The sequence below is a fragment of the Muntiacus reevesi genome, chromosome 15 (genome assembly GCF_963930625.1).
Source record: "Muntiacus reevesi chromosome 15, mMunRee1.1, whole genome shotgun sequence".
NCBI classification, from domain to species: Eukaryota; Metazoa; Chordata; class Mammalia; order Artiodactyla; family Cervidae; genus Muntiacus; species Muntiacus reevesi.
Window position 1 is genome coordinate 37,982,914 of NC_089263.1, and position 27,193 is coordinate 38,010,106.

The 27,193-nt window shown below is 38.9% G+C and overlaps 2 protein-coding genes and 1 long non-coding RNA gene across 4 annotated transcripts in view; 1 reads left to right on the forward strand and 2 right to left on the reverse strand.

Moving 5' to 3' along the window:
* The window catches only part of LOC136147027 (uncharacterized), a 46,412-nt gene extending 40,732 nt beyond the window's left edge, over positions 1–5,680 (forward strand). The window contains exon 3 of the long non-coding RNA XR_010659101.1: positions 4,323–5,680. This is a non-coding gene — a long non-coding RNA (uncharacterized lncRNA). The remainder of the gene's footprint in view (positions 1–4,322) is intronic.
* The window catches only part of PRKD1 (protein kinase D1), a 335,480-nt gene that overhangs the window by 179,321 nt on the left and 128,966 nt on the right, over positions 1–27,193 (reverse strand). The window lies entirely within an intron of this gene.
* On the reverse strand, positions 2,103–2,876 carry LOC136147136 (putative hydrolase RBBP9). The gene has a single exon (XM_065906365.1). The coding sequence runs from the start codon at positions 2,856–2,858 to the stop codon at positions 2,298–2,300; it is 561 nt and encodes a 186-aa protein (XP_065762437.1). The 5' UTR covers positions 2,859–2,876; the 3' UTR covers positions 2,103–2,297.

Consider the following 27,193-nt stretch of genomic DNA (forward strand, 5'->3'; position numbering starts at 1 on the left):
ATGATACTTGTTATTTTGACTGAATAGTAGCAGACTGCTCTCTAAGATAGCTGTACCAGTCTACATTTTCACCAGCAGTATCTGAGGCTTCCTCACTATACAAATCTTCATCAATACCTGGCACTATCCAACTTCAATGCTTCTGCACTTTAGTAGTGAAAGATGACATCTCATAGTTCTTTTAACTTGCATTTATCTAATTACAAAATAACTTTAAGTTGTGGGCATTAGGGGTATCTTCCTCTAAAAATTAGCTGTTCATCTATTCTTTGCCTATTTTTCTATCGGTGTCTCTTTCCCTCTTTAGTTGATTTTTTGAAACTTCTTGTATTCTATACATTGGTCCCTTGTTGAGTTTTAGGTATTTTAAATATCTTCACCGATTTAGTTACACATTTATTAATGTTGTCCATGGTAACCTTTGATGAGAAGAAATCCTATAACTGATGATAAAAATTCATCAGTTTATATTTTATGGTTTTGTTTTTGAAATTTTGTTTAAGAGGCCCTTCTTCCCTCTCTCTAAAATCTCTTAAATTATGTTCAATTCAATTTATTTTTTTTTTTTTTTTTTTATTTTTATAAGTTTTTACTTTTAAGAAAGGACTACAAAAAAAAGAAGAAAGGACTACAGAAAACAAGGCAGAACATATAGAACAATTACTACTGCCAAATAATTCAAACAGAATCAAACTTTGATTACAGGCTTGGTCATATCAGTGCCAAACAACCTCTCTTAAGAAAATTATTCAACTGATTTATCTACTTGGCTTTTCACTAACTCATCAGATTTATTTTTAGTTATAAAAGACACCTTCAGCGCAGCAAACTCAAAACATCCTCGGCTGTAGAAAGTAAACAAGAGATGTCCACCACACCATACCTACCAAGATTCCCAGCCCCCTAAGGTAGTTACTGCTGAAAGCTTAGAAACTCTCTCCTGACTTTTTTAAAGCACATTTAGAAATCAAGACTCTTCAGCTTCAAATGACAGCTTTGAATCTTCTTGAGGTGTAAACAGTGGTAATTCACATTACTGAAGCAAATGTCAGGTGTGAATTTACTGGAAAGTGTTTGAGGCAATACTTAGGGATCATCATAGCCAAAAAACATTGGAAAATGAGAAAGGATTTTTTGAGGGAATGTGATTAGAAGAAAAATCATGGAATGATGCTACAAGATCTCAAGGCCCATGGAAACTGAAAGGTAGAGCACTTTACAGAACAAAACTTGAGGTGTAGAAAGATCATTTTTTTTTAAAGACTTTGTAACAGAAACCAAATTGTTCCCATGACTTTATCCTTTGACATGTTGTCTGTTTCTCAGGCTTTTCTCAGGCTTTCCAGAGAGGCTTGTACAGCACCTGGCTAAGTGAATACCTAAGGCAGAGGTCACACAGGGATGGCCTGGACCTTGTGTCTCAGTGTTTGTAAATTTATTTACGCTGTAGCTGCCAACTAACATAACCCGTATGTCTGTGGGTTGAGCATAATTCATGTACATATGGATTTTATATATATATATATATATATATATACATACATATACTCAATAGTCCCTAAATATAAGACCCACTGTATAAATTTGTTTTTCTTGAAAAATCAGAAAGATTGGCAATACCTTGGCAAATTCCCACGTGGCGACAGGGCCCAGGAGTTCTCCCTTTTGGTTGCCCTGTTGCCCTCAGCAGTCTGGCCTGATCCTCGCTGATCAGTCAGCTCTTCTCATGTTCCCCACCTGCCCCTGCACACCCCTGCCTCCAGCTCCTTGTTTGTCACTTTTGACATGTTTGGGGATGAGGGGTCAGGTGTCAAAGGGGAAGGCCTTGATCTGGGTTAACCTCTGGGGTCAGCTCCCAACTGAGCTCTTCACCAACACTCTGGACCTTTAGTCATGTTTTCTTTCCCCGACAAAAGAAAAGTTTTATGTCAGAGAGCACTACAGCTCCTTCAACATAACATGAAACCTGTTTTAATCGGAACTGGGGGGTCAGGAAACCTGGGTTTTGTTTCTGTCTTACTCACTTTGGACAGGTCAGGGTGGTTAAGCGGTCCCCTGTCCCTTACCAAGTGGGAAAAAGAATATTTTAACTCGTAGCAATTTGAGGAGATGTAGATTCTGTTGAGAACAAAAATGCTGTTTGAAAATTGAAATGTATGTTTTTTTAGGCATTTTGGGCCTTAACTGAATCTGTTTTATGTGTCAGTATTCATCTGATAATAGAGACTGTTGATTATTAATAATCTGATAGTTGCCCTCCTCCCATGTTATTACACAGACAGCAGGAACCATCCTGTCTACACTGGTACCTTCAGCATGGACCTGACTACACTAACCAGTTCATGAAACTCCGTGTTCTGGAAATGGCCGCGGTTAGTGAATTTGTACAATTTGGCTTTCAGACTGTCGGCCACTTCTTGTTGTTCCTTCCAAGGAAGGAAAGGGTCATCGGTGGAGCCAAACTGCACAATGTGAGGACAGTTGGCTTTGATCTTCTCCCACTGCCAGGGCCGGCTGAAGTAGCCACTTGCACGCTCATTCGCATCTCCCAGGTCAGATGTGTACGCAGCCACTAACAGGATAGCATACACCTGGTGGGTCTCGGCGTACCTCATGGCCGCGATGGCCCCGGAGCTGTGGCCAATGATGATGGTCCCCTCGTCACAGTGCAGCTCCGTCTCCATGAAGGGCAGCCAGATGCTCTCTCGTGCTGTGATTGGGTCAGGCATGTTTTTAGACAAACACTGGAAACCAGGTATCTGCTCCAGCTCCCTCTTCACCCAGCCGTACCACCCGTGGGTGGCCACATCCTCGCCCCCATTCCCCGGGACGATCACCGCCTTGCAGGGAGCAGCCATGAGTGCAGCAGACCTGTGGTGCTCCTCAATTCAATTTATAATTTTAGCTTTTATACTTAGGTCTTTCACCTACTTGGAAAAGGTACATCTTTTGTATGTGGTATTAAAAAGCATTAGGTTTCTTTTTACAATGTTGTGAGCCAATTTTCCCAAGGTCATCTATTAAACAATCCATCTGTTCCTCAATGATTTGCAATGCTTACCACATAAAAAACTTTTCCATATTTATGTTTATTTCTGAGCTCTTCATTCAATCCCTTCAGTTTATTTGTCTATCTTGTATCAAAAAAAAAAAAAAAGAACCTTCAAAAAAAGTCAACTATGACTTTCTACTATGTCTTAATATTTGATGGCCAAATCTCTCTTCTATCCTCTTCTTAAGGTTAGTTCAGTTATTTCTGGAATTCTATTCTCCCTAAATATTTTAAATAAAATTAGTATTTTTAATTCCAATTGAAATTGAGATCAAGATTAATTTTGGCAGATTTGACATGTTTATAGTATTAAATTATATCATCCCAAGAGTATGGACAATCTCTTTTCATACACATCCCCTACTATGCTTTCTATTTAACATTTCCCATGAAAGTCTTGTATAAATTCTGTTGTTAATCCCCAGATATTTACTACTTTGTATTACTGTTTTTACATTGTAATTTTTAGTGATTATTCTTCATAGAGAGCAAAAGTAGTGATTTCTAAACGTTCATCTTGCATCAAGGACCTTGGTTAACTCTTTTGCCTGTTACTTTTTTTTTTAAGGTAGATGGCTATATCATCTGCAAATAATGTCTCTTAACTCTCATCTCAATCCATTTCTTTAAGTGTTGTTCTTTACCATTAACCTTTACACAATCCAAAATATATACTAAATTTTGCCATGAAATATAATCATTTCTGTAGTTTTTGATATATAACATTTACCAAACTAAGAAAGTACCCTTCTAAGCCTTTAGTCCCAAGATATATTTTTCATAAACAGGTAGTGAACCTTATCAAATGCATTGTTGGGATCAATAAAGATGATCATTTGATTTTATTTCTCCTTTGATCTAATGTATGATGAATTGTTCTGACATTTTTTAATATCAAGTATCAAGTCTTACTTGATCATGATGCATTATTTGTATTATATCACAGGATATGCTTAGCCAAAGTTTTATTTTGTGTGGATTATGGTATCTACAGTCATATGAGAAACAGGCCTACAGTGATTTTTTTTCCTGTTATGCTCATCAGGCTTTAGGTTTAAAATTATACTAGAGTTACTTAAATTAGCTAGTAACTTTTTCTCACTTTCAATTTCTAGAGCAACTTTAAAGAACAAGAATTAGTGTTCTTTAAAAGTTGGGTCCAATTAACATAAACTCATCCATCCTAGATTATGCGTTCTTAATAGTTAACTGATCAATTTCAACCCTTTATTGTATCTTATACTAATTTGAGCATTTTATACCTTTCCAGACAGAGGATGAGATGGTTGGATGGCATTATCGACTCAATGGACGTGAGTTTGAGCAAACTCTGGGAGACAGTAAAGGACAGAGAAGCCTGGTGTGCTTCAGTCCATGGGGCTGCAAAGAGTCAGACACGACTGAGCAACTGAACAACAACTCTACCTGTCTAGAAATAGATTAACTTCACCTTAGTTTACAAATTAGACATTATTCCTTGGAGAATTAACTCTTCCCCTGCTCTAAAGGCAGACCATGTATTTTAGAGCTACCAGTCAGCAAAAATGTTACCTTTGCCAGAGTGAGTCGTCGGGATTAGCTGTATTACCTTAATTGGCCCAGGCAGAAAACTCAGAACTTTTCTGTGAAGAGGAATAAACAAAGCCCTTGACTGCCTGGCTTCACAGCATAATATGAGGTATGGAATCATAATGGCAGAGGATGGATGTTAGAGACCTGCCGCATAGACTGGACCCAAATGCGAGCCAGCAAAGACAAGAGATAAGCCCTGGGGAGGCTGAGTTCTGGATAAAAGCAAATCTATCCCCAGTCGGTGTAATTCACTGTGTTAAGAGACCCTAAAGAAAACATTTCTTAGTTTCTGACATTTGCAGTCATACAATTCCTAAACTTTTGGTCCTAATACTTCAGCCTGTACTTGTATCCTCTTTGGCTCTTGGTGGATTACTGAACTCCTGCCCCTGAAACTGCTGCCTGAGGACAACTGCTGACTCCGTGGCCTCTACCGTGATATCCTAAGCCCACAGTCAAAGCTTGCTCTCGGAGTGCCCAACAGAGCCCTGAGAAGTAGAAGCCTTGATCTCACTTTCAGAACTCAGCTTTCTTTACAACCTGAACAACAAAACTCTCTTTCTAGCTCTCCACCCGACCACCACAGCCCCAGTGCCCAGGTCACAGCGTCAGATAAAATAGAGATTTACCAATGATCACACACATTTATCACTCCATTTTCCTAGATAGTCCCCAATTGTGACTCTACAGTTTCGTAAGCCTAATGAGAAAGAAAGAAAAAGATATTCATATATAGTCATATCTATATCTATAGTGGTTATACATATGTATTTTTTTCCTCTAGTAAGTTCTGGCACTCTCAATATCCCTATTGAGTTTCCAGAACATATGATATCATTTCAAAGACATATGACAGAGAAACAATGTTTAGATTTCCAAAAGTGACACAAACTGAATTTTAACTGTAACAAACTGTTGTACCAAGCTATGTTTAAAAACTTTACATTTAGAAACAATGACACATGCTGCCAAAGTCTGTTTGAAGTGTTCTTTCCCTGTAATATGTATAAAGACTTTCTAGGTTTTTAAATAAAAATTTACTCAGTAATAAAGGTATACCTAATATTTTGATGATTTGGGGAGGGGAGTAAAAAAGAATTTGAAAATATGCACACAGCAGTTCATCTCTTACCAATCATGCTTTCAAGAATAAAAAGCAAGGTTAAATTTAAAAAAAAAAAAAAAAAAAAAACTTCTAATACTAATAGTATAGATAGTTCTTTAGAACATTACTTTAAAGCAAGACAAAATTTCCACCAAAACTGCCTAGTGTTTGTCCTTTATTCTGACCTTGATGGAAACGAATACTCATTTCAGGAACTACACTATTGGTCCCTCCTTCATCGCAGACTGAAGTCTCCACCACATAATCAGGAAGCCTGAGGTCCTGCAGATGAAGCTCTGTGAGCCTGCGCAGTGGCAAAACCACCACAGACGGGACAAGGTATTTCAGAAACCACCTGAAAGAGGAGTCATCGTCAGGAACTCCCTCTGAGTTAGCTGTTCATGAGTTTCACAAAAAGGGCAGAGTGGCTAAACCCAATTCCAATGCCTCTTTTAACTTGAATGCTCTCTGGTAAAACAGATGATTTGATTTTAAAGTCCCTTTGTCCTCGTCTATTAAGGTCGTGTGGTTTAAGAACAATAGAAATTTATTTCGTACAGTTCTAAAGGCTGACAACGTGAGATCAGGATGCCAGCATGATGGTGACAGCTCTCTTCTAGGTCACAGACTTCTCACAGTTTCCTCACAGGATAGAAGAGGTTAGGGAGCTCTGTGAGGTCTCTTTTAAAAAGAGCTACTACTATAACTCATGAGAGTTCCACACTTAAGTCCCAAAGACCTTGTCTCCTAACACTGTCATACTGGGCATTAGGATTTCAGCATATGGATTTTGGAGGGACACAAAAATTCAGACCATACCATCCTTATGTCATATAAACTTCATGACCTTAACTTTAGGTTTGTTTATCTTAGTAGTTAAAAGACTATAAATAATCATAACTCCAAGTTTAAATAGTAAAAAAAAAAAAAAAAAATAAGATAGAGGCTAAATTAACCTATAAAAAAAGCTGAGTGCCAAAGAATTGATGCTTTTGAACTGCGGTGTTGGAGAAGACTCTTAAGAGTCCCTTGGACTGCAAGAAGATCCAACCAGTCTATCCTAAAGGAGATCAGTCCTGGGTGTTCACTGGAAGGACTGATGTTGAAGCTGAAACTCCAATACTTTGGCCATCTGATGCAAAGAGCTGACTCATTTGAAAAGGAAAGATTGAGGGAAGGAGGAAAAGGGGATGACAGAGGATAAGATGGTTGGATGGCATCACTGACTCAATGGACATGAGTTTGGGTAAACTCTGGGAGTTGGTGATGGAGACGAAGGCCTGACGTGCTGAGGTTCATGGGCTCGCAAAGTGTTGGACATGACTGAGCAACTGAACTGAACTGAAATTAACCTATTTTGCATGAGTCTTAAGAAAGATCATCAGAGATAACATGTCCAATTGCTAGTAAACTGCAACCCTTAGAGACTGAATAACTGAAGTCTGTTAGCGATTTCACCATTCTTAAGTTCTAATGCAGTGCCTGGGCATACAGACAAGCATCACACTAGAATGTAAGCATTCTGGGATGAAAGATATTTCCTGCTTCCAAGGAGCTCACAGTCTAGTCAGAGAGTTGGCGAACCAAGCAACAGTTACACAATGATAAAGCTAAATGCAGAGATGCAGAGTACCCAGCCCATCTAAAGGCTACAAAGCAGAAGTGTCATCTCAGCTCAGTTGTGAGGTATGAGGCATCATTGGGCAAAGACAGAGGGGCACGTGAAAACACAGTGTTTCTGGAGAATGACGTATGGCTGTAACAAATCATACTTCAGGAAAATGGCAGGAAAGGTAAGCAGGGAGAACTCCTTGATTATTACAAAAAGCACATTTTGTTTCAGTGTGAGTGCAAAAGAGTTTAGTTTTTTTCCAACAGAAACACACGTCATCCTAAGTAAGGTATTCCATGGACTGCTATAGAAGAGAGAGTGCTGCAGCGGCTGTGAGCCAAACTGCAAATGCTCACAGCCATCCAAGGGCAGAGCAATGAGAAACCAGTGAAGGGCGGCCGCCCTGATCAGGAGGGTGCAGTGTGCCTAGGGAAACGGCAGGGACAGGACAACTGTCACATCTGAGGGCTGACCCACCAGGCAGATCACGTGGATTGTCTCCAAAATTGTGAACACAGGAGGAAGAATTAAGGGAGAAGACGAAAAACTGTTCTTGGAAGTACAAAAAGCCGGGATGCAAGCTTTGCCTCCTGGGTGTGCCTCTCTTTCTGACTGCACTGCTCAGAAGCCAGTAATTTTCGGCCAAAATTATAGTTTCCTGCGGGATAAATAAAAATCTCTTCTTACCAAAGTGGGGGTGGGGAAGAAAGCATGGAAAGAAGAGAAAAAAGATACTTCGATGAGCAGAATGAACAATGTAGAAGAAGAGGGAAATGATATCCACAGAAAGTGGAAAGAGAATCATTAGCATCAGCAAGACTGAACCAAACCAGCAAGGGGACTTCCCTAGCGGTCCAGTGGTTAAGACACAGTGCTTCCACCGCAGGATCGATCAAAGGATCGAACCCTGGTTGCGGATACTAAGATCCTGCAGGACGTGTAGAGCTGGCAAAAACATAAACTAATAATAATAAAAAATACAGTGAGACCAGCAGGGGGACTTCCTGGTGGTGCAGTGGTTAAGACGAAGAGCATTCACTCCAGGGGGCAGGGGATCGATCCCTGGTTGAGGATTCTAAGATCCTGTAGTACACGCAAGAGTGGCCAAAATATAAAATAGTAATAAAATACAGTGAGACCAGAAAGCCATGAAAGTAAAACTGTCAGGGACGGCTGGCAGTTCAGCAGGCGGTCATAGACCTCAGGTACGTCTTGTTAACAAAAGCCTGTTCTCTCCCTGAGGGAACCGAGGCAAGCAAGGGTCAGCAGGGCTTACTTAACTCCTTTTTCCACAGATGGCTGACAGTTAGCAAATACTGACATATAACTGGAGAAGTTTAATTGCAACATCAGTACTCACTTATATCATATCTGCAAAGAAGTTCCTCAACTGAACTTTAGAGCACAAGAGGTCAATTCTACCAAGGTGTTGGGGGTAGTCCACACTTTTCTTTTTGACCATAAAAATTGGGAGGTTCTGCATCATTTCTGATTTCAAAAATTAGAAGATCTTGACATGAGGCCCACCCTCCCCTATGACATTCAGAGTTGGAACTAAGTAAAAGCCTCCCTCTTCAGATGGAAAACTTGCTAATTTTGGAAACTTGGTCTATCACTCTTGAAGAAAAGGATCTTCTTGTCACACAATTTTTTCCATACTGTAATCATATTCCTTTGATAAAAGCACATTCACTTCCAGTAGAAATACTATTTAAATACTACTCTTACAAACTGTCAACTTATAAACTTTCATATATAAGAATAAAGCTAGGTTCCAGAGAAAAAACATCTCAAAATTTTACAAATGGTATTCGTTAATATTATGTGGTCTTTTGGTCTTAACCATCACAGGGTTCTCTAGTCTAAGCAGACTGATGTAAACTTGCTGGGTTCTGTGGGCCCCATGGGCTGGGTTTTGTGAGCATGCAATATCGAGATTCTATGCAAAGGCAGTGAGTGTGGAAGATGCTAGTGAGAGGATTCCATGCTATCAGGAAGCAAGCAAAAGAGGAGGGAAAAAATGAAAAAGGAGAGTAGTAACTGGGACTATGCAAGTGCACATGGAATTCATTGGAAAGAACATGTGAATCACTTGGTGTGTGAAAAGTACAGGGCCCTGGAAAAGACCCTAATTTCAAAATAACTAACTTTCCATTATTATAAAGGCAAGCTCAATCATTAAACAGGTCACATTGCTACAATGTGTTAAGCACTGTCACACTTTAGGTAACTTTAAACACTGGCCTAACACTAATTTAAAAATATAAACATTCCAGAAGCCACTTCACAGGAGGAAGCAACTACAATCCTAGCCCTCTGCATTTTGGCAGCAGTCTGAAGGTTGCGCAATTTAGTGATACTCAGAATAAGCACAAGAGAGAGGGCTTCTACTAAAATGTATAACATTGCACTTTGATGCAAGAAATATGAGAACCCACCAAGGACACAGAAAATATCATAAGAGCCACAGGCACAGTGTTAGAAACTGGTATTGTCTGCAGCCAGCGGCCAACCCTGTGTAAGTGAAAAGCTGAGGCATTATGGCAAAGTTCACTAAGTGCAAACTCTTCCACAGGCACTCATGCAGACAAGTTCTGTACATCTATCTTCTCTGTGACTAAGACACTACATATGAGTCACGGGCAAAATATTTCCTATTTATAAAAATTAATTTCAGCTTTTTCAAATTCAGGGTAACGGTCAAAAGTTAAAATAATCTGGCCGAACAGACCCTTGACTAAACACATGCAAAGGCTTTAGAACTATAGACCTCCCCAATGCTATTCAATAAGAGACTATTGTGTCCAGTTAATGGTCAAGAATCATTGTTTACTATTTTTGTATGATAGCGGTTTTCAATAGCTCTCTTATTTTCCTTTTAAAAGGCAGCATTCCATTCAGCCAACCCCCAATGCCCTTTTCTTCATAGTGGAGAAACTGGTCTGTATTCCAGTTTGCAGAGTTGCCGAGTTGCCAATAAGAGACCACACACCACTGACTCCTGCTCGCAACAGTGGTGTATTAGAACAGCTTCTGGATCCCCAAATCACTATAAAGTAGCACTTAAGTCTCACGATCTGGAATCTTCTCACCTTAACCAACACTAAGCATGCTAGTTAATATGCATACTAGCGAATTATTTGTTGATTACTAAGGTAGCTCCATTCGACCGGCCTTACAATGTAAGACATTTCACTTTGTTCTTCAGCCTTTCTAGATCCTTTGTAACACAGATATCTACCCTAACAATTGGTAGCTTGTAATTATACAGATACACAAAAAAAGTTCATCCTAACAAAGCACATGTAGACTTGGTGGTCCTAGGCATACCTTGGTTGGCTTGATTTACTAAGGTTCTACTTTTAATTTCAAGCAACCAGTATTGAAATATTTCTAACATACAGAACATGGTTCCTCACCTCCAAAGGATATTTTGTTGAATGTAACTTAAATTTTGAATATTAGCTAGAAGCCATCATAATAAATATCAGTCATTGCTGGAAGCGACACAGTTCAGTTCAGTTCAGTTAAGTTACTCAGGCGTGTCCAACTCTTTGTGACCCCAATGACTGCAGAATGGACTACAGCACACCAGGCTTCCCTGTCCATCACCAACTACCAGAACTTACTCAAACTCATGTCCATCAAGTCAGTGATGACATCCAACAATCTCATCCTCTGTCGTCCCCTTCTCCTCCCACCTTCAATCTTTTCCAGCATCAGGGTCTTTTCCAAAGAGTCAGTTCTTCTCATCAGGTGGCGAAAGTACTGGAGCTTCAACTTCAGCATCAGTCCTTCCAGTGAATATTCAAGATCGATTTCCTTTAGGATGCAATGGTTGGATCTCCTTCCTGTCCAAGGGACACTCAAGAGTCTTCCACAACACCACAGTTCAAAAGCATCAATTCTTCGGCACTCAGTTTTTGTTATACTCCAACTCTACATCCATACATGCTGCTACTGCTGCTGCTGCTAAGTCACTTCAGTCGTGTCCAACTCTGTGCGACCCTATAGACAGCAGCCCACCAGGTTCCCCCGTCCCTGGGATTCTCCAGGCAAGAACACTGGAGTGGGTTGCCATTTCCTCTCCAATGAATGAAAGTGAAAAGGGAGAGTGAAGACGCTCAGTCATGTCTGACTCTTAGCGACCCCATGGACTGCAGCCTACCAGGCTTCTCTGTCCATGGGATTTTCCAGGCAAGAGTACTGGAGTGGGTTGCCATTGACTTCTCCGCATCCATACATGACTACTGGAAAAACCATTACTTTGACTAGATGAGCCTTTGTTGGCAAAGTAATGTCTCTGCTTTACAATATGCTGTCAAGATTGGTCATAGCTTTTCTTTCAAGAAGCAAGCGTCTTTTAATTTCATGGCTGCAGTCATCTTTTGCAGTGATTTTGGAGCCCCAAAAAATAAAGTTTCTCACTGTTTCCATTGTTTCCCCATCTATTTGCCATGAAGTGACGGGACCAGATACCATGATCGTAGTTTTCTAAATGTTGAGTTTTAACCCAACTTTTTCACTCTCCTCTTTCACTTTCATCAAGAAGTTCTTTAGTTCTTCACTTTCTGCCATAAAGGTGCTGTCATCTGCATACCTGAGGTTATTGATATTTCTCCCAGGAATCTTGATTCCAGTTTGTGCTTCATCCTGCCCAACATTTCTCAGGATGTACTCTGCAAATAAGTTAAATAAGCAGAGTGACAATACACAGCCTTGACACACTCCTTTCAAAATCTGAAACCAGTCTGTTGTTCCATGTCCAGTTCTAACTGTTCCTTCTTGACCTGCATACAGATTTCTCAGGAGAAAGCTAAGGTGGTCTGGTATTCCCAGCTCTTTAAGAATTTTCAAGTTTGTTGTGATCCACCCAGTCAAAGGCTTTGGCATAGTCAATTAAGCAGAAGTAGATATTTTTCTGGAAGTCTTTTGCTTTTTCTATGATCCAACAGATGTTGGCAATTTGATCTCTGGTTCCTCTGCCTTTTCTAAAACCAGCTTGAACATCTGGAAGTTCACGGTTCATGTATTGTTGAAGCCTGGCTTGGAGAATTTTGAGCATTACTTTGCTAGCATGTGAGATGAGTACAATTGCATGATAGTCTGAGCATTCTTTGGCAATGCCATTCTTGGGGATTGAAATGAAAATTGACCTTTTCCAGTCCTGTGCCCACTGCTGAGTTTTCCAAATTTGCTGGCATATTGAGTACAACACTTTCACAGCATCATCTTTCAGGATTTGAAATAGCTCAACTGGAATTCCATCACCTCCACTAGATTTTTTTTCCAGTAATGCTTCCTAAGGCCCACTTGACTTTGCATTCCAGGATGTCTGGCTGTAGGTGAGTGATCACACCATCGTGGTTATCTGGGTCATGAAGATCTTTTTTGTATAGTTCTTCTGTGTATTCTTGCCACTTCCTCTTAATATCTGTGCTTCTGTTAGGTCCATACCATTTCTGTCCTTTATTGAGCTCATCTTTGCATGAAATGTTCCCTTGGTATCTCTAATTTTCTTGGCAAGATCTCTAGTCTTTCCCATTCTATTGTTTTCCTCTATTTCTTTGCATTGATCACTGAGGAAGGCTTTCTTATCTCTCCTTGCTATTCTTTGGAACTCTGCATTCAAATGGGTATATATTTCCTTTTCTCCTTTGCCTTTACCTTCTCTTCTTTTCTCAGCCTTTTGTAAGGCCTCCTCAGTCAGCCATTTTGCTTTTTTGCATTTCTTTTGGTCTTGATCACCGCCTCCTGTACAATGTCATGAACCTCCATCCATAGTTCTTCAGGCACTCTTCTATCAGATCTAATCTCTTGAATCTATTTGTCACTTCCACTGTATAATTGTAAGGGATTTGATATAGGTCATACCTGAATGGTCAAGTAGTTTTCCCTACTTTCTTCAGTTTAAGTCTGAATTTTGCAAAAAGGAGTTCATGATCTGATCCACAGTCAGTTCCTCGTCTTGTTTTTGTTGATTGTATAGAGTTTCTCTGTCTATGGTTGCAAAGAATATAATCAGTCTAACTTTGTTATTGATCATCTGGTGATCTCCATGTGTAGAGTCTTCTCTTATGTTGTTGGAAGGTGTCTGCTATGACCAGTGCATCGTCTTGGCAAAACTCTGTTAGCCTTAGACCTGTTTCCTTCTATACTCCAAGGCCAAATCTGCCTGTTACTCCAGGTATCTCTGGACTTCCTACTTTTGCATTCCAGTCCCCTATAATGAAAAAGACATCTTTTTGGGGTGTTAGTTCTAGAAGGTCTTGTAGGTCTTCATAGAACTCTTCAACTTCAGCTTCTTCAGCATCACTGGTTGGGGCATAAGACTTAGATTACTGTAATACTGAATGGTTTGCCTTGGAAATGAACAGAGATCATTCTGTTGTTTTTGAGATTGCACCCAAGTAGTGCATTTTGGGCTCTTTTGTTAACTATGAGGGCTACTCCATTTCTTCTAAGGGATTCTTGCCCACAGTAGTAGATATAATAGTCATGTGAGTTAAATTCACCCATTCTAGTCCATTTTAGTTCACTGATTCCTAAAATGTTGATGTTCACTCTTGCCGTCTCCTGTTGGACCACTTCCAATTTACCTTGATTCATGGACCTAAGTGGAGAAGGAAATGGCAACCCACTCCAGTGTTCTTGCCTAGAGAACCTGTGGACAGAGGAGCCTGGTGGGCTGCTGCCCACAGAGTCGGACACGACTGAAGCGGCTTAGCACGCATGCGAGCACTGGAGAGGGAAATGGCAACCCACTCCAGTGTTCTTGCCTGGAGACTCCTGGGGACAGAGGAGCCTGATGGGCTGCTGTCTATGGGGTCACACAGAGTCAGACATGACTGAAGCGACTTAGCAGCAGCAGCAGCATGGACCTAACAATCCAGGTTCCTATGCAATACTGTTCTTTACAGCACTGGACTTTACTTCCATCACCAGTCACATCCACAGCTGGGTGCTGGTTTTGCTTTGGCTCCATCTCTTCATTCTTTCTGGAGTTATTTCCCCACTCTTCTCCAGTAGTATATTGAGCACCTACTGACCTGTGAGTTCATCTTTCAGTGTCCTATCCTTTTGCCTTTCCATAGTGTTCATGGGGTTCTCAAGGCAAGAACACAGAACTGGTTTGCCATTCCCTTCTCCAGTGGACCACATTTTGTCAGAACTCTCCACTGACTAATATCATTTAAGATGGTGGAGTAGAAGGACATGTGCTCATCTTCTCCTGTGAGAACTCCAAAATTACAACTCACTGCTGAACAACTGTCAACAGGAGAATGTTGGATCCCACCAAAAAAATATACCCCACATCCAAGGGCAGAGGAGAAGCCCCAGCAAGATGGTAGGAGGGGCAAAATCATGATTAGAATCAAACCCCATACCCAGCTGAGATGCTTGAAGGGCTCAAACAAAACCTTCTGCACACCAGGAGACTCCACAGAGACTAAGCCAGACCTGCCTTTGAATGTGGAAGCAACACAATGGAGCATCAAAATCAGAAGCATTTTAAAGTCTTGGGGTCACTGCTCAAATTTATCAGGTTATTGAGGACTGCCTGACCACTGGACTCCTCATGCACAAAATGGGAATGGGAATAAGAACACATTTCTCATACTGTTCTGGGGATGACTGAATAGATAATTAAAAGCACTCATAAAACACACGTCTGCATCATTCCTCCAGAAGCTGGAGTGCTCCCCGAATCCGCTGAGACAGGTGAAACTTCTGCCGCTAGTGTCATAGTTCCAGACCAGGACAGGGGGTTCTCACGCTTGACTTGACCATTGTTGTCTATTTGCCTGTGCTATGGAGGCTGCTTAGTTTTCTGTGATTGTGGTTTTCATTCTGTCTGCCCTCTGATGGATAAAGATAAGAGGCTTATGGAAGCTTCCTTATGGGAGAGACTGACTGAAGGGGAAACTGGGGCTTGTTCTGGGGCCATGCTCAGTAAACCTTTAATCCAATTTTCTGTTGATGGGCGGGGTTGTGTTCTCTCCCTTTTGTCTACCCTGAGGATAAAGATCCCTCTAGTCAAAGCTATGGTTTTTCCAGTAGTCATGTATGGATGTGAGAGTTGGATTATAAAGAAAGCTGAGTGCTGAAGAATTGATGCCTCTGAACTGTGGTGTTATGGAAGACTCTTGAGAGTCCCTTGGACTGCAAGGAGATCCAACCAGTCCATCGTAAAGGACATCAGTCCTGAATATTCATTGGAATGACTGATGCTGAAACTCTAATACTTTGGCCACCTGAAGCAAAGAACTGACTCTTTGGAAAAGACTCTGATGCTGGGAAAGATTGAAGGCAGGAGGAGAAGGAGACAACAGAGGATGAGATGGTTGGGTATCACCAACTCAATGGATATGAATTTGAGGAAGCTCCAGGAGTTGGTGATGGACAGGGAAGGCTGGCATGCTCCAGTCCATGGGGTTGCAGAGAATTGGACACAACTGAACAACTGAACTGATGTAGGCTGAAGCTATCACTGCTATCATTATGTTAGCCAGTGATCTAACAAATGAAAAAAGAGGGATACAGGATACGACAAATAAAAGGAACCTTCCAATATAAAACAGAAAGCAGTTCTCCTCCTTTCTCTTGTAAGCAGAGAAATGGGTTTCCCAAAATAAAGAGCTTCCCACATGGAGATGGGGGGAAGAAGCGGTGCTACAAACTGATTTATACCAACTGGGCCCATCGCAACTATCCAATTCTCTTTATAAACGTTATGTGTATCCTGGAACAATCAGCAAGACCTTTTTGCAATGAACCTGTCTGCAAGGTCAAAAAGCATCAGCAGACAGACACAACACCACCATGTCACGGTTGCTCTGACTCTTAAACTCCCCCCTTTGACTTTTTAGGCACTCCAACCACTACTCTGCATGAAAGACTCACCATTTCCGGAGGATCAGCTCATCTAGTCAAATCAGGAGGCAAAATGCTCCTCTGAGTGAAAACACTGAATTCTCAATTCAGGGGTTTATTCTGCAGATGTTAGCTGTTTTACTTGCAAGATTCTTATACACTCTCCATGCAAAGGATGGAGATCTCTATGTAACTCCTAACGAACCACATTCATCTCACTAATGGAGAATTACTTCTAACATTCATTTCATTCATTAATTTTGTGGTTTATACTTATCAAGCAGTATCTGAAGTGTTCTTAGTGACCACTTTAGATGGCAGACACCCCCTGGGGTTCATCTTACATAACCAACCATGTCTACAGGGGAAGATAACTTGAGCACACACATGTATTACTGACTATACTGAAGTATATCAAAAGTAAATTATGATTAGCAACAAGAAGAATGGAGGGGTTTGATTGCTGTTAAGTTTGTGTTCCTTGGGGAAGAAGGATTGGAGAATAAAATACAGAAGCTTCAAAGACCGGAAACATAGATCCTGTAACTATGGGTGGTGCTCCGGGAGCTTCTATAGATGTTTAAGGGACTGGTGATTTGGTTTGTACCTCATGGGAGGAGCCACAAAAAAAAAAAAAGAAAGAAAGAAAGAAACAGTGGACTGGGAACCAAGCAGCCAAAACTTCCCTTTTCCCTGTTATTCTTCCTGCTGAAGAGTCTGTACATAGTAAAGAACTGACTGCAGCATCTGCTCTAGTTAGAACATACTGTCTGCTGGGTTTTGGCTCCCTCTGCATCCCAAAGCAATCCAGGAAACCCAAATTACCCCTGCCCTCCAATAATATTGTTGATTTCAATCTCCTTTAAATGTTTAAATTAGGATAGCCTGTGTAGTTTCTTTGTCAACAAGTAGACAGATAGACTGATTTTGTTTTACAATGATACTTCAATCATTCAACAGAAAAGAATCACCCAGGAAGACTTTCAAAATTAGACTTGCCATCCCACAGACATACTGAATCAGAATCTCTGTGGTGGGACCCAAGCGTGAGTATGTTGGGGGTTAAAGAAAGTTACTCTTTGGATCAGGGCTTCCCTGGTGGCTCAGTGGTAAAGAACCTGCCTGCAGTGTTGAAGACGCAGGAGATGCAGGCTCAACTGTCAAGTCAGGAAGATGGCCTGGAGGAGGAAATGGCAACATACTCCAGTATTTTCGCCTGGAAAAAGTCCCATGGACAGAGGAGCCTGGTGGGCTACAGTCTGGGGTTGCAAAGAGTCAGACACAACTGAATGACTAAGAATGCATGCTATTTGAAGCAGGTATACACTCTTGATAAAGAACCACTAGATAAGTGCAGTGAGCAATAATGATGAACTAGGTTTTCAAACCAATCTCCCTCCACCAGCAAAAAAAAAAAAAAAATTCTTAAAAAATGCTGGTCATTTTTGATTAATAAATTGCTTTAAAATCATCAAACAGGTGACAAGATAATAAGGAATTATCAGAACAATCTGATAATTATTGAAGGAAAAACAAGAACCCAGAGAGATAAGCTAGCATGGGAACACAACTTTCCTTGAAAGCAAATTTCAAAATTCCTAATACTCACAGACTGAAATAAAATAAAATTTAGATAAGAAAAAAAAAAATTTCAAAATTCCTATAGATCTGAATTTTCTCTTAATGGGTTCACTAGTAGGTATTTGAAGTCCCAAGTTGACACAGGGTAAGGCCTCTAATAGGAGACCACCCTGGAAGAAGAAAAAATAGATTCATTATGGAACCCCAACTTAAATTAAGGGTACAGGTGAAATAGAATAGATTTGCAGCTGTGATCAGCATTATGAGGGTCATCCAAAGAGGCTCAAGCCTTGAACTTGGTGATGCCAGACTCAAAAGTGCCTCCAGAAGGTAGAAGCAAATACAGATTCTCTCTGGAGGAAGACATCACAAGTAAACATAGCCATATTCAAATCAAGTAATTCTGCTGATCAAAAGATGTGAAGAAAAAGAAAAGACAAGCCACTGAATGGAAGAAAAAAATGCAATATACATAATAGACAAAGAACTAGAATCTAGAATATAGACAGTCCTATATAAGATCTATACAGATACTTCACAAAAGAGGGAATCCAAGTAGTGAATAAACACATGGACAGGTGCTCAACCTCATCAATAACCATAGATCATCATAGTAAATAAAAAAAGTGCAAATCACTAAAGTTCCTATACTATGATTATACTTACATAAAAGTCAAAACCAAGTAAGATCAAATAATATTGTTTAGATATACACATATAGTGAGTGGCAAAATTCTAAAGAGAAAGGAAAAGAACTGGGGAGCTGGAGGGGATTATAACTGGGATGGGATACACAGGAGATCTGGTAATGTTCTTTTTCCTGACCTGGTGATAACTGCTAGGATTTATGTTTACAATAATCCTTTAAACCATACTTCCATCTTTATACACTCTCCTGATCACATGTCATATTTCATAATGAAGCTATTTAAAAATAAGAGGAAAGAGGAGTAATAACAAGAGGGAAGAAGAGAAGCACAAACAAGGAGGAGAAGGAGAAGGCAGAACTGGAGATGGTAGAGAAGCAGAAGAAGGCGAAGAGGTAGAAGGTTTAACACCAACTTAAACCCCAGGTTCTGTAAAACCAGTGACCATGTATTCTCCTTTGAGTGCACAAGTGTCAGATCAGTTCTTACCATACAGCCCCTTTCTGCAAACACTCTCTGCTGGCCCACTGTTCACTGCGCTCTGAATTCAGCTATTGTCCTGACGTTTGGTTCTCTTTGACAGCCTTCTCAATCAGCCAAAAAGTATGACACAATACATCCTACAAGGAGTATTCAAGGAGCAGAGGATATGGGCAGGATACCACAGGATGAGACTTACTCAATATAATTTCAGCTTCATTTAATCTTACAGATACCATTCTTACAGGTATGATAAATACCTCTGCAGCTGTGGCTTTGCTTTCATGGATATTGTCCATGAGTTTCACCGATGCTGAACAGTCCTGATAGAATGTATGATCATCAATGCCATTTTCTCCAGATATATTATGACAGCAGGTCTGAATTTTCTCTCCTCAACCTCAGCAGGAGTATGCCCACAGAGTTTTTTTTTTAAATAACTTTTAAAAATGCAGTTGGGAAAAATGTAGTCAGTAAACATAACTCATGGCTTCTCACAGATTTTGAGATAACATTTTAGGGGCCAAACAATGTGATTCTTTTATATGAGGAATTTAGTTCAAAATTTAAGATCACAGATTTTGGGGGAAAGGAAGAAATATCTCTAAATATTTATTCAACATACTCCTGATTCTTAGGGGACACTTTGGTATCACACAATGCACTGGACTTAAAAATTAACTCATCATTCTCTGGCTGTTTTGAGGGAGAAATTCTACTTAAGGTTAGGAATTTGTTCCTTCTTCCAACTGAATCAGGTTTTATTTAAAACACACTGTCCAAAAATGAATGGTTTGTGTTCCATGTCATGATTAAGTTTTTAAAAGTTACTTGCAGATAATTTTATATTAGTCCTAATTATAGTCCCCAACCCTTACCCCTAAATCCTGATTTTCATGTTATAAGACTTTCCTCAATCTTTTCTGCCTGCAACAGAAAACCCGCCCAGACTTCCTGCTCCTCCTGAGCAACCTATTCAGTTTCTCCAACTCCAAGATCATCCTCAAACCTATACAATGATACTACCAAATTCATCTATGTGGAATGCTCACCCAGCTTGAAAACCTTCAGCAACAGTGAACCCAAACTTCAATGAGACAAAATCCATAATCTGAGTAATAGTAAGGATATTGTAATTATTTTTTATGAGTAGTCCCACCAACTCACCCATGTGCATTTTTGAACCATGCAAAATATCTTCAAGCTCTCAACCTCATGCAGATTGAGATGTGTATATATATATATATATATATATATATATACACACACACACATATATATATATATTATACACACACATACATACATATATATATATATATATATAAGAGATAGAGAGGATTCTATCTTCTTATCTTCAGGTTAAACATACTCCATTTTTTCAGCTGTTTTTCAAGCAACATGATTTGAAGATCCATCACTGGACGGAAATCAATTTTGTCAATGTTATCTCCAAAATAAAGTGAGCAAGCTCAACATAGTACATCATACCGCCACCATGTTACTATTAATGCAGACTGGAATCAACCCTATTTTTGTCAGAATTATTATAGTGTTATCTGAAGCTAAGCAAACCTTCAGAATTTCTCTTTTTCTCTTTCATACACACATTTATATTTGTATAAGTGATCAATTTCAATAAAGTTATATTTATTTTATATTTATACATAATACAACTCTATAGTCATTATTATTATATAATTAGTCATTATTAATAATAGTTATTATTAAACAACTTTTGAGTAGCTTGAAATATTTAGCTTTATTCTTTTAAGCAAGAGGTAAATTAGTTAGTATTTGATGAGTACCTACTGTCTGTAACACAGAAAACTGTTTCTTATTTTAAAGGTAAGGAAACAGAGGTACAAAATCACAAAAGTAACAGGCCTTGGAATCAGCATTCAAACTTCATCTGACTCCTGACTGTTTTCTTACCTCCCTGCTCTTTACTACTCATTCCAGGACTGTAGATAAACAGAACTGACAAAAAGGTCTTCGAGTCTATCCAAGTCACTGATAACCTTGTGAATAGGGCAAACCCAAGAAGGAACCTTGCAACAAACTAGGAACCTCCCACAGGAAGACACGCTGGTCCATTCAACAACAGTCCTTGGTGGGTTAATTTCACAACCAAGAACTAAGCTAACCATTTCCAGGAAGTCCACACTTTTCCACCTACTTTGTAAGAATATCAAAAGAAATTTTGTAAAAACAATCCAGACTCACCACATAACACAAAATTCCCTGCATCCCCAATCAAATAACTGTTTGAAAAGCAGTGTCAACTGTTGAAAGATAAAGAAACTGAAGCAAAAATCCACTGCAACAGGACAATGTAAATCAAGAAGTGGTGAGGAGATGTTCACTGACAGGAGCTAGGGACAAGATTTTTATAGGGAAGACAAGACTTTTATAGTGTAATGACGCCATTGGCTATAAACTACTGCCGTATGTGGGAAAGTCCTGTTTGCTCTTTATGATTAGCTGTCCTTAGGTTTTGATTTCTTAACCTTGGTTTGGGTTTGTTTATGTAGGCGACTAAGGCACTCGAACCACTTCAGTCTAATGACTCCTTGTCTAATTAATTTAACACAAGTTGGTATGGCATGATCTCCTCTTGGATTCTGGACACTGCACCACCTTCTATTAATCACTGCTACTTTTCTAAGTGCTCACAGTTTCACAAGCTGTTTTTGAAATTCTGCTAAAAGTTGAGATTACAATAATTAATTGGTAATTTATAACTTCTTCTATTACCCCTCTGGAAAATTATCTTTAATCACTTAGAACTCTTCAATTCTTTGTAAAGATGATTAGCGATTTTCCAAGATTCCTTGCGTGGTAAATCTTGGACTCAAGACAAAACATCTTTGTTACGAAAGGGCTAACTATTTCCACATCTTTTAAGACATCAAATTCCTGCTAGCCAGTTTTGTTTTTCCTCTAGAACTTGAAGCTCTTTCTTCTTGATTTAAAAAACAATCTAAGTAAAATAACTATTAAGTACCTCTGCTTTCTCTTTATCATCAAGGAACACCATACAAGTCATTCAAACAGTCTACCTCTTCCATGATCTCATTATGAAACTAGTTTCCAATACCTTGTTTTTTGGCAGGACGTTCTGTATTTTGGATTATGCTATGCCTTTAACTTTCTGAAACTGGTTTTAAAAGATGCTCTCCTTCTATTATAATCATCCTTAAATTACCTATATCTCAGGGCAAGCATGATATGCACCATTCTGAATCTGGGAGACCAAGTCACTTGTAATCCCTGACCTGTACATTTCCTTCTGCCCCCTACACTCCAAAATGCTGAACCTGGGCCAAATGTTAGCTGATAATAAGGAAACTAAAAGCATTACAGTAACTTGTACAAATACCAGGAAATAACAGAAGCGGCAACAGATAAGAGTCTTGAAAAAAAAGACAGAAATGCAGGTCATGGGAGCTCTCACACATCACCAACTGGGGAAACCAAGCCCCACGGAAGGGTCTATCCTGCAAGGATATATCCAGAGGGACTCCATATGGTGCTCTTTTCTCCTCATATTTTTTAAAATATGGAACATCTAAGGTCCCTTGGAATTTATGTAAACATTTCCTGAGGAAGAGTCCATATTTTACTTAATGAGGAAAAAAGCATCAGTTTACTATCTCAACTCCCAACTCACTGGTTTATTAAGGAAACTAACAAAGAAGCTATATACCATATACAAATACCTATATACAAGTATATAGGAAGACAGTGGTATGGACAATTATACAAGGAAATTTATTTACCTATATGAACATAAACAAAAAGTCCTATTAATAAATTATTAAATATTATGTATATTACAGAAAAATTCTCAATAAATGATGCATATTATGTGCTATATGTCACATTATAAATCATATTTCATATATTATACCTTACATATTATATATTTCATAATTATGTATTTGAGTATACATTTTAATATGGAAGTATACTTTGGTATAATGGAAATTATGGTCAGATCTATTTTTCTGATGAATATTGTACTCATCACAGCCATTTGTGCTGTTTGTTACTTCTTTTAAAAATATAAATATACACTTCTATAATTCAACCACATTTGATGTGTTATTTCTACAGACAGAAACATAATAAATTACTCCAAGTTTTCACTAGTTTGAAACATTGATTTTCCCTATTTTGAGAAAAGTAAATTGATAAGGAACTACAGCCTAGCCATCAGACAATGAGACGGATTCTTACAATCCAGAAATTATTCCAAACTGACTATTTCAAGACTATATGCTTAATGAAAACCAACCATATGACCAAGGAGTCACTAAGGCCTCCACCCCCAAGACCTCATACTTCAAGCCAGAAATCCACAAACGAAGATACATTCATAAGGAACAGTAGAGAACTGAAGTAGTAAGTTTTATGTACCATACATATTAGATCAGAGAAAGAAAAGATCAGTTAAGCTGGATTATGTGAAAAAGAGTTCCTAGAAAAGGTAAAATATGAACAAAGTCGAAAAAAAATTATGATGTGACTAATAAGCTCATGGGAGAACCAATCACAAAACCAAAAACCTTCTCTATTTGTACTGAAAGTAGGATTGAGCATGAAAATGATAAGGGGATGGTAATGACTGTGGCACATGCTGGAGAACAGGCCGTGAATGCACAGGAAGAATGGGCACTGCGTAAGGAGAGATGGAATAAGGTCACAATGGGCTTAAAGTGCTTGGCTAAAGTTGGGATTTTTTTAAAGCTCATTGTATATGTTGTACATTCAGAGATTTTAGTCTATAGGAACACTTCCATAACATAATCATAGAACACACTTTTACTGAATAACCTGATGAAGGAAAGAAGAGCAGTCAGCATATTCTTTCTGAAAAGCACTGAAATGGAGACAATCGTATCATCTGTGAATATTCTTGGGAAATGCACTGAGGTATCTGACTCACTTTTGCAGCCACTTCTATAAAATTACCATTTTATAGTCCTCTTTTTTATTGTCATTTTCTTTTGTCTTATCAAGAATATCCATACGGTTTATGTGTCCAGAAATATACCTACTGTGCGTTCTTAATGCCCTTATATTCCTTGAATACCTAAAAATATTTGCTTTCCTAAGACAGTGTTATCATGAGGCTCGCTTCTGTTGAAGCCTAAAAAAAAAAAAAGAAAAACTGCTTGTTTTGAGAAGGTTCTGGACAATGGAGAAGAGATGCTATCAAAGATGATCTAAAGTACAAGTGAACATCTCTGACCACTATCAATGCTTCTCTGTGTCTTAGCCAAGTTTCTGCTTTCAAGAGTTCTTCTTGCATTAGTATATTCCGGTCTGATTCATAAATGCATTTTGGGTCATCTGCTTTATCTTAAAGAGCATTTTACTTTAATGATTTCCTCCTGAGTTTTGAGTATTATTAACAACAAAGAAAACACTCCTGAAGCAAAATACAGAATTTGATTTTATATCATGTAAAGTACACATTATACATTTTAGAGGAATTATAACTATGAACCTCTCCTTTGAACAATTTTAATATTTAAATTATCTTCTGCTGCATTTGGTTTGGGAACTCTTCACTACTTAATAGTCAGGATGAAAACTGGTTAGAAGCATCCTCAAGTATTGTTGTATCTAAAGATTTTGATGTTGTTGTTTAGTGACAAAGTCATGTTTGACTCTTTTGAGACCCCATGGACTATAGCCTCTGGACAGGTTCCTCTGTCCATGGGATCTCCCAGGCAAGAATACTGAAGTGAGTTGCCATTTCCTTCTCCAGGGGATCTTCCTGTCCCAGGGATCGAAGCTGAGTTTCCTGCATTGTAACTTTAGATACATATCTTTAGATACATAACATCTACTTCCTAATGATGTATGCTTGGCTGAGAGAGCATATTATAACAAAAAGAAAGATGTATATTATGCATAAAGTATAATTATTATTTACTTTGCCAGTTGTAATTTAACAGAAGACTTGTAATTTATTCAAACAATGTGCAGATCATATGCCATAATACCATTAGGTTTTAACTTCTGCTTTTTGAACAAAATACTTGATGACTCTCAGTGATAAAGGTATTCATCAACTGACTTGAGTTTAATAATCCCTGGCACTATCGAGACTCAGAGGATTTCTCTGATTTAACCTATTTACAACATACCAATTTCTCAATCTCGATTCTTGTTTTCCAACTCACAGCTCATATTTCTGTTCGGTTATTTCACTGTTTAATATTAAAATTATCTCTAGACTAATCATCTTTAAACAGAACACGGAATCACTGTATCACAGGGCCTTTACTCCCATATTATAAAACTTAACATTATGATATTTTATTCATTCACTCACTCAACAAAGAATCTTAAGCTTTAGGTATGTACAAGATGCTGTGGACAAGACATATCCAGCTCCACATTCTATAGGAGATAAAGATATTAATCAAGTAATCCATTTTATGACTGCAATAGTCATAAGTATTACAGAGGTATACATGATGCTATGAAACCATATAAAACAAAGCTCCAACTTAATTTGGAGAAGAGGGACAGGAGAAAAGGACTTTCTAGGAAGTCTTTTCTGAGGGCTGCTGTGAAAATTAAATATTTGAGAAGTATTAGGCCTCGGTCCCAGAACATAGCAGCCATGCAGGGAAATAGTGGTGATAATGATGATGGTATGACACAATTAAAGTCATTCAGCTCTAGATCTTTCTAGTCCTCCAGACCAGGCAAGTTTAGAATATATTATGAATAGATCCAGATGTGCTAGTATGTTGCCCACTGCATGACGAATAACAACAACGGGTCTTAGAGTCTGTAACTGTCTGTTCATTGTCTTTATCTTTATTATAGATTCTCCTCATCAGAGGCTTAATAGTGTGTGTCTTCCCAGAATAGTTCTAGTTCTCCTAGTCCAAAATGTTGTTTGAGATTCAAATGGGAATCTATTACTATGCTACTCAGTCAAGAGAAGAGCTTGGGCTGTGGTCAAGAAGTGCCAATCATATTAGGTCCCTCATTCCTTCAGTTGGAGAAACTTAGCATTGAGAAACTTAGCATCCTTGACCTGTTCACTTCTGCCCTCTGCATCCCTCCATCATGCAGCTCCCCTTTCAAGGACCATTTCAGTGAACTCAGCTTCAGCAGTACAGTGCAGGGCACACTAGTGTATGCATTCACGTGTGTGGACAACCAAATTACTAAAACAGGCTGAGGGTGGCTTCAATGGATGCAAACACAGAAATAAAAAAGAATCCATCTATACAATAAGCCTGGAATACACACAGAAATCTTCTCACCACAAGAGAAACTACTGTTTAACTGTTTTCTTCTAGTAGTAAAAGTGAAACTGATTTTTGCTCACTTCATCATTTTATCCTTTCCATTTAATTCCATGCATTGTGAGATTGCCATCTCTCAGGCAACATGGTAGATGCCTTCATATGTGTTACTTTTCTAAATTTTTTTAACAGCTTAACTAAGGAGTAGTTGACATAATACATGACACTCATAGAAAGTTCACAGATTGAGAAGTTTTGGCATATGAATACTTCACTGAAATCACCACCAAAAATCAAGATAACAAACATGCGCTTTATCCCAAAGAAACTGCTATAGACTAAATGTCTGTGCCATCCTCCAGTTCATATGTTTAAGTCTTAATCCCCAATGTAACAGTACAAGAAGGTAAGAACTATGGGCAGTAGTTAGGTTATGAGGATGAAGTCCTCATGGATGGGCTTAGTGACCCTGATTGGAAGAGACATGAAAGAGATGATCTCTCACTCCACCATCTGAAGACACAGCAAGGAATACTGTGTGCAAGCCAGAGAGAGAGGCCTCACCAGAACCTGGCCATGCAAGCACCATCATTTCAGACTTCCCAGCCTCCAGAAATGTGAGAAATTAATTTCTATTGTTCAAGCCCTTGGTCTGCCCTATTGTATTACAGAAGCTCACACCAGCCAAGACAAGAACATATGCATCACATCTCATGCTCCTTCCTAATTCCTCCCTTAGCTCCCCACCACCCTCTCATTCTAAACAACCAGTGATCTATAGTTCCGCATTATGGATTAGCTTGCACTTTCCGAGATTTTCTACAAAGAGAATCATTCATTATGTACTTTATGTGTGCAGCATCTTTCACTTAGTATAATTATTTTGGGCTTCATCCATGTTGTTCAGTTGCTAAATCCATATTTTACTGTATTATCAATACTCCATTCCTTCTCATTGCCAAGTACTATTCTATTGTGTGAGTACACCAT

Excerpts from the sequence above, each read along its gene's own strand:
- LOC136147136 (XM_065906365.1), bottom strand. The coding sequence starts at position 2,858 with ATGGCTGCTCCCTGCAAGGCGGTGATCGTCCCGGGGAATGGGGGCGAG.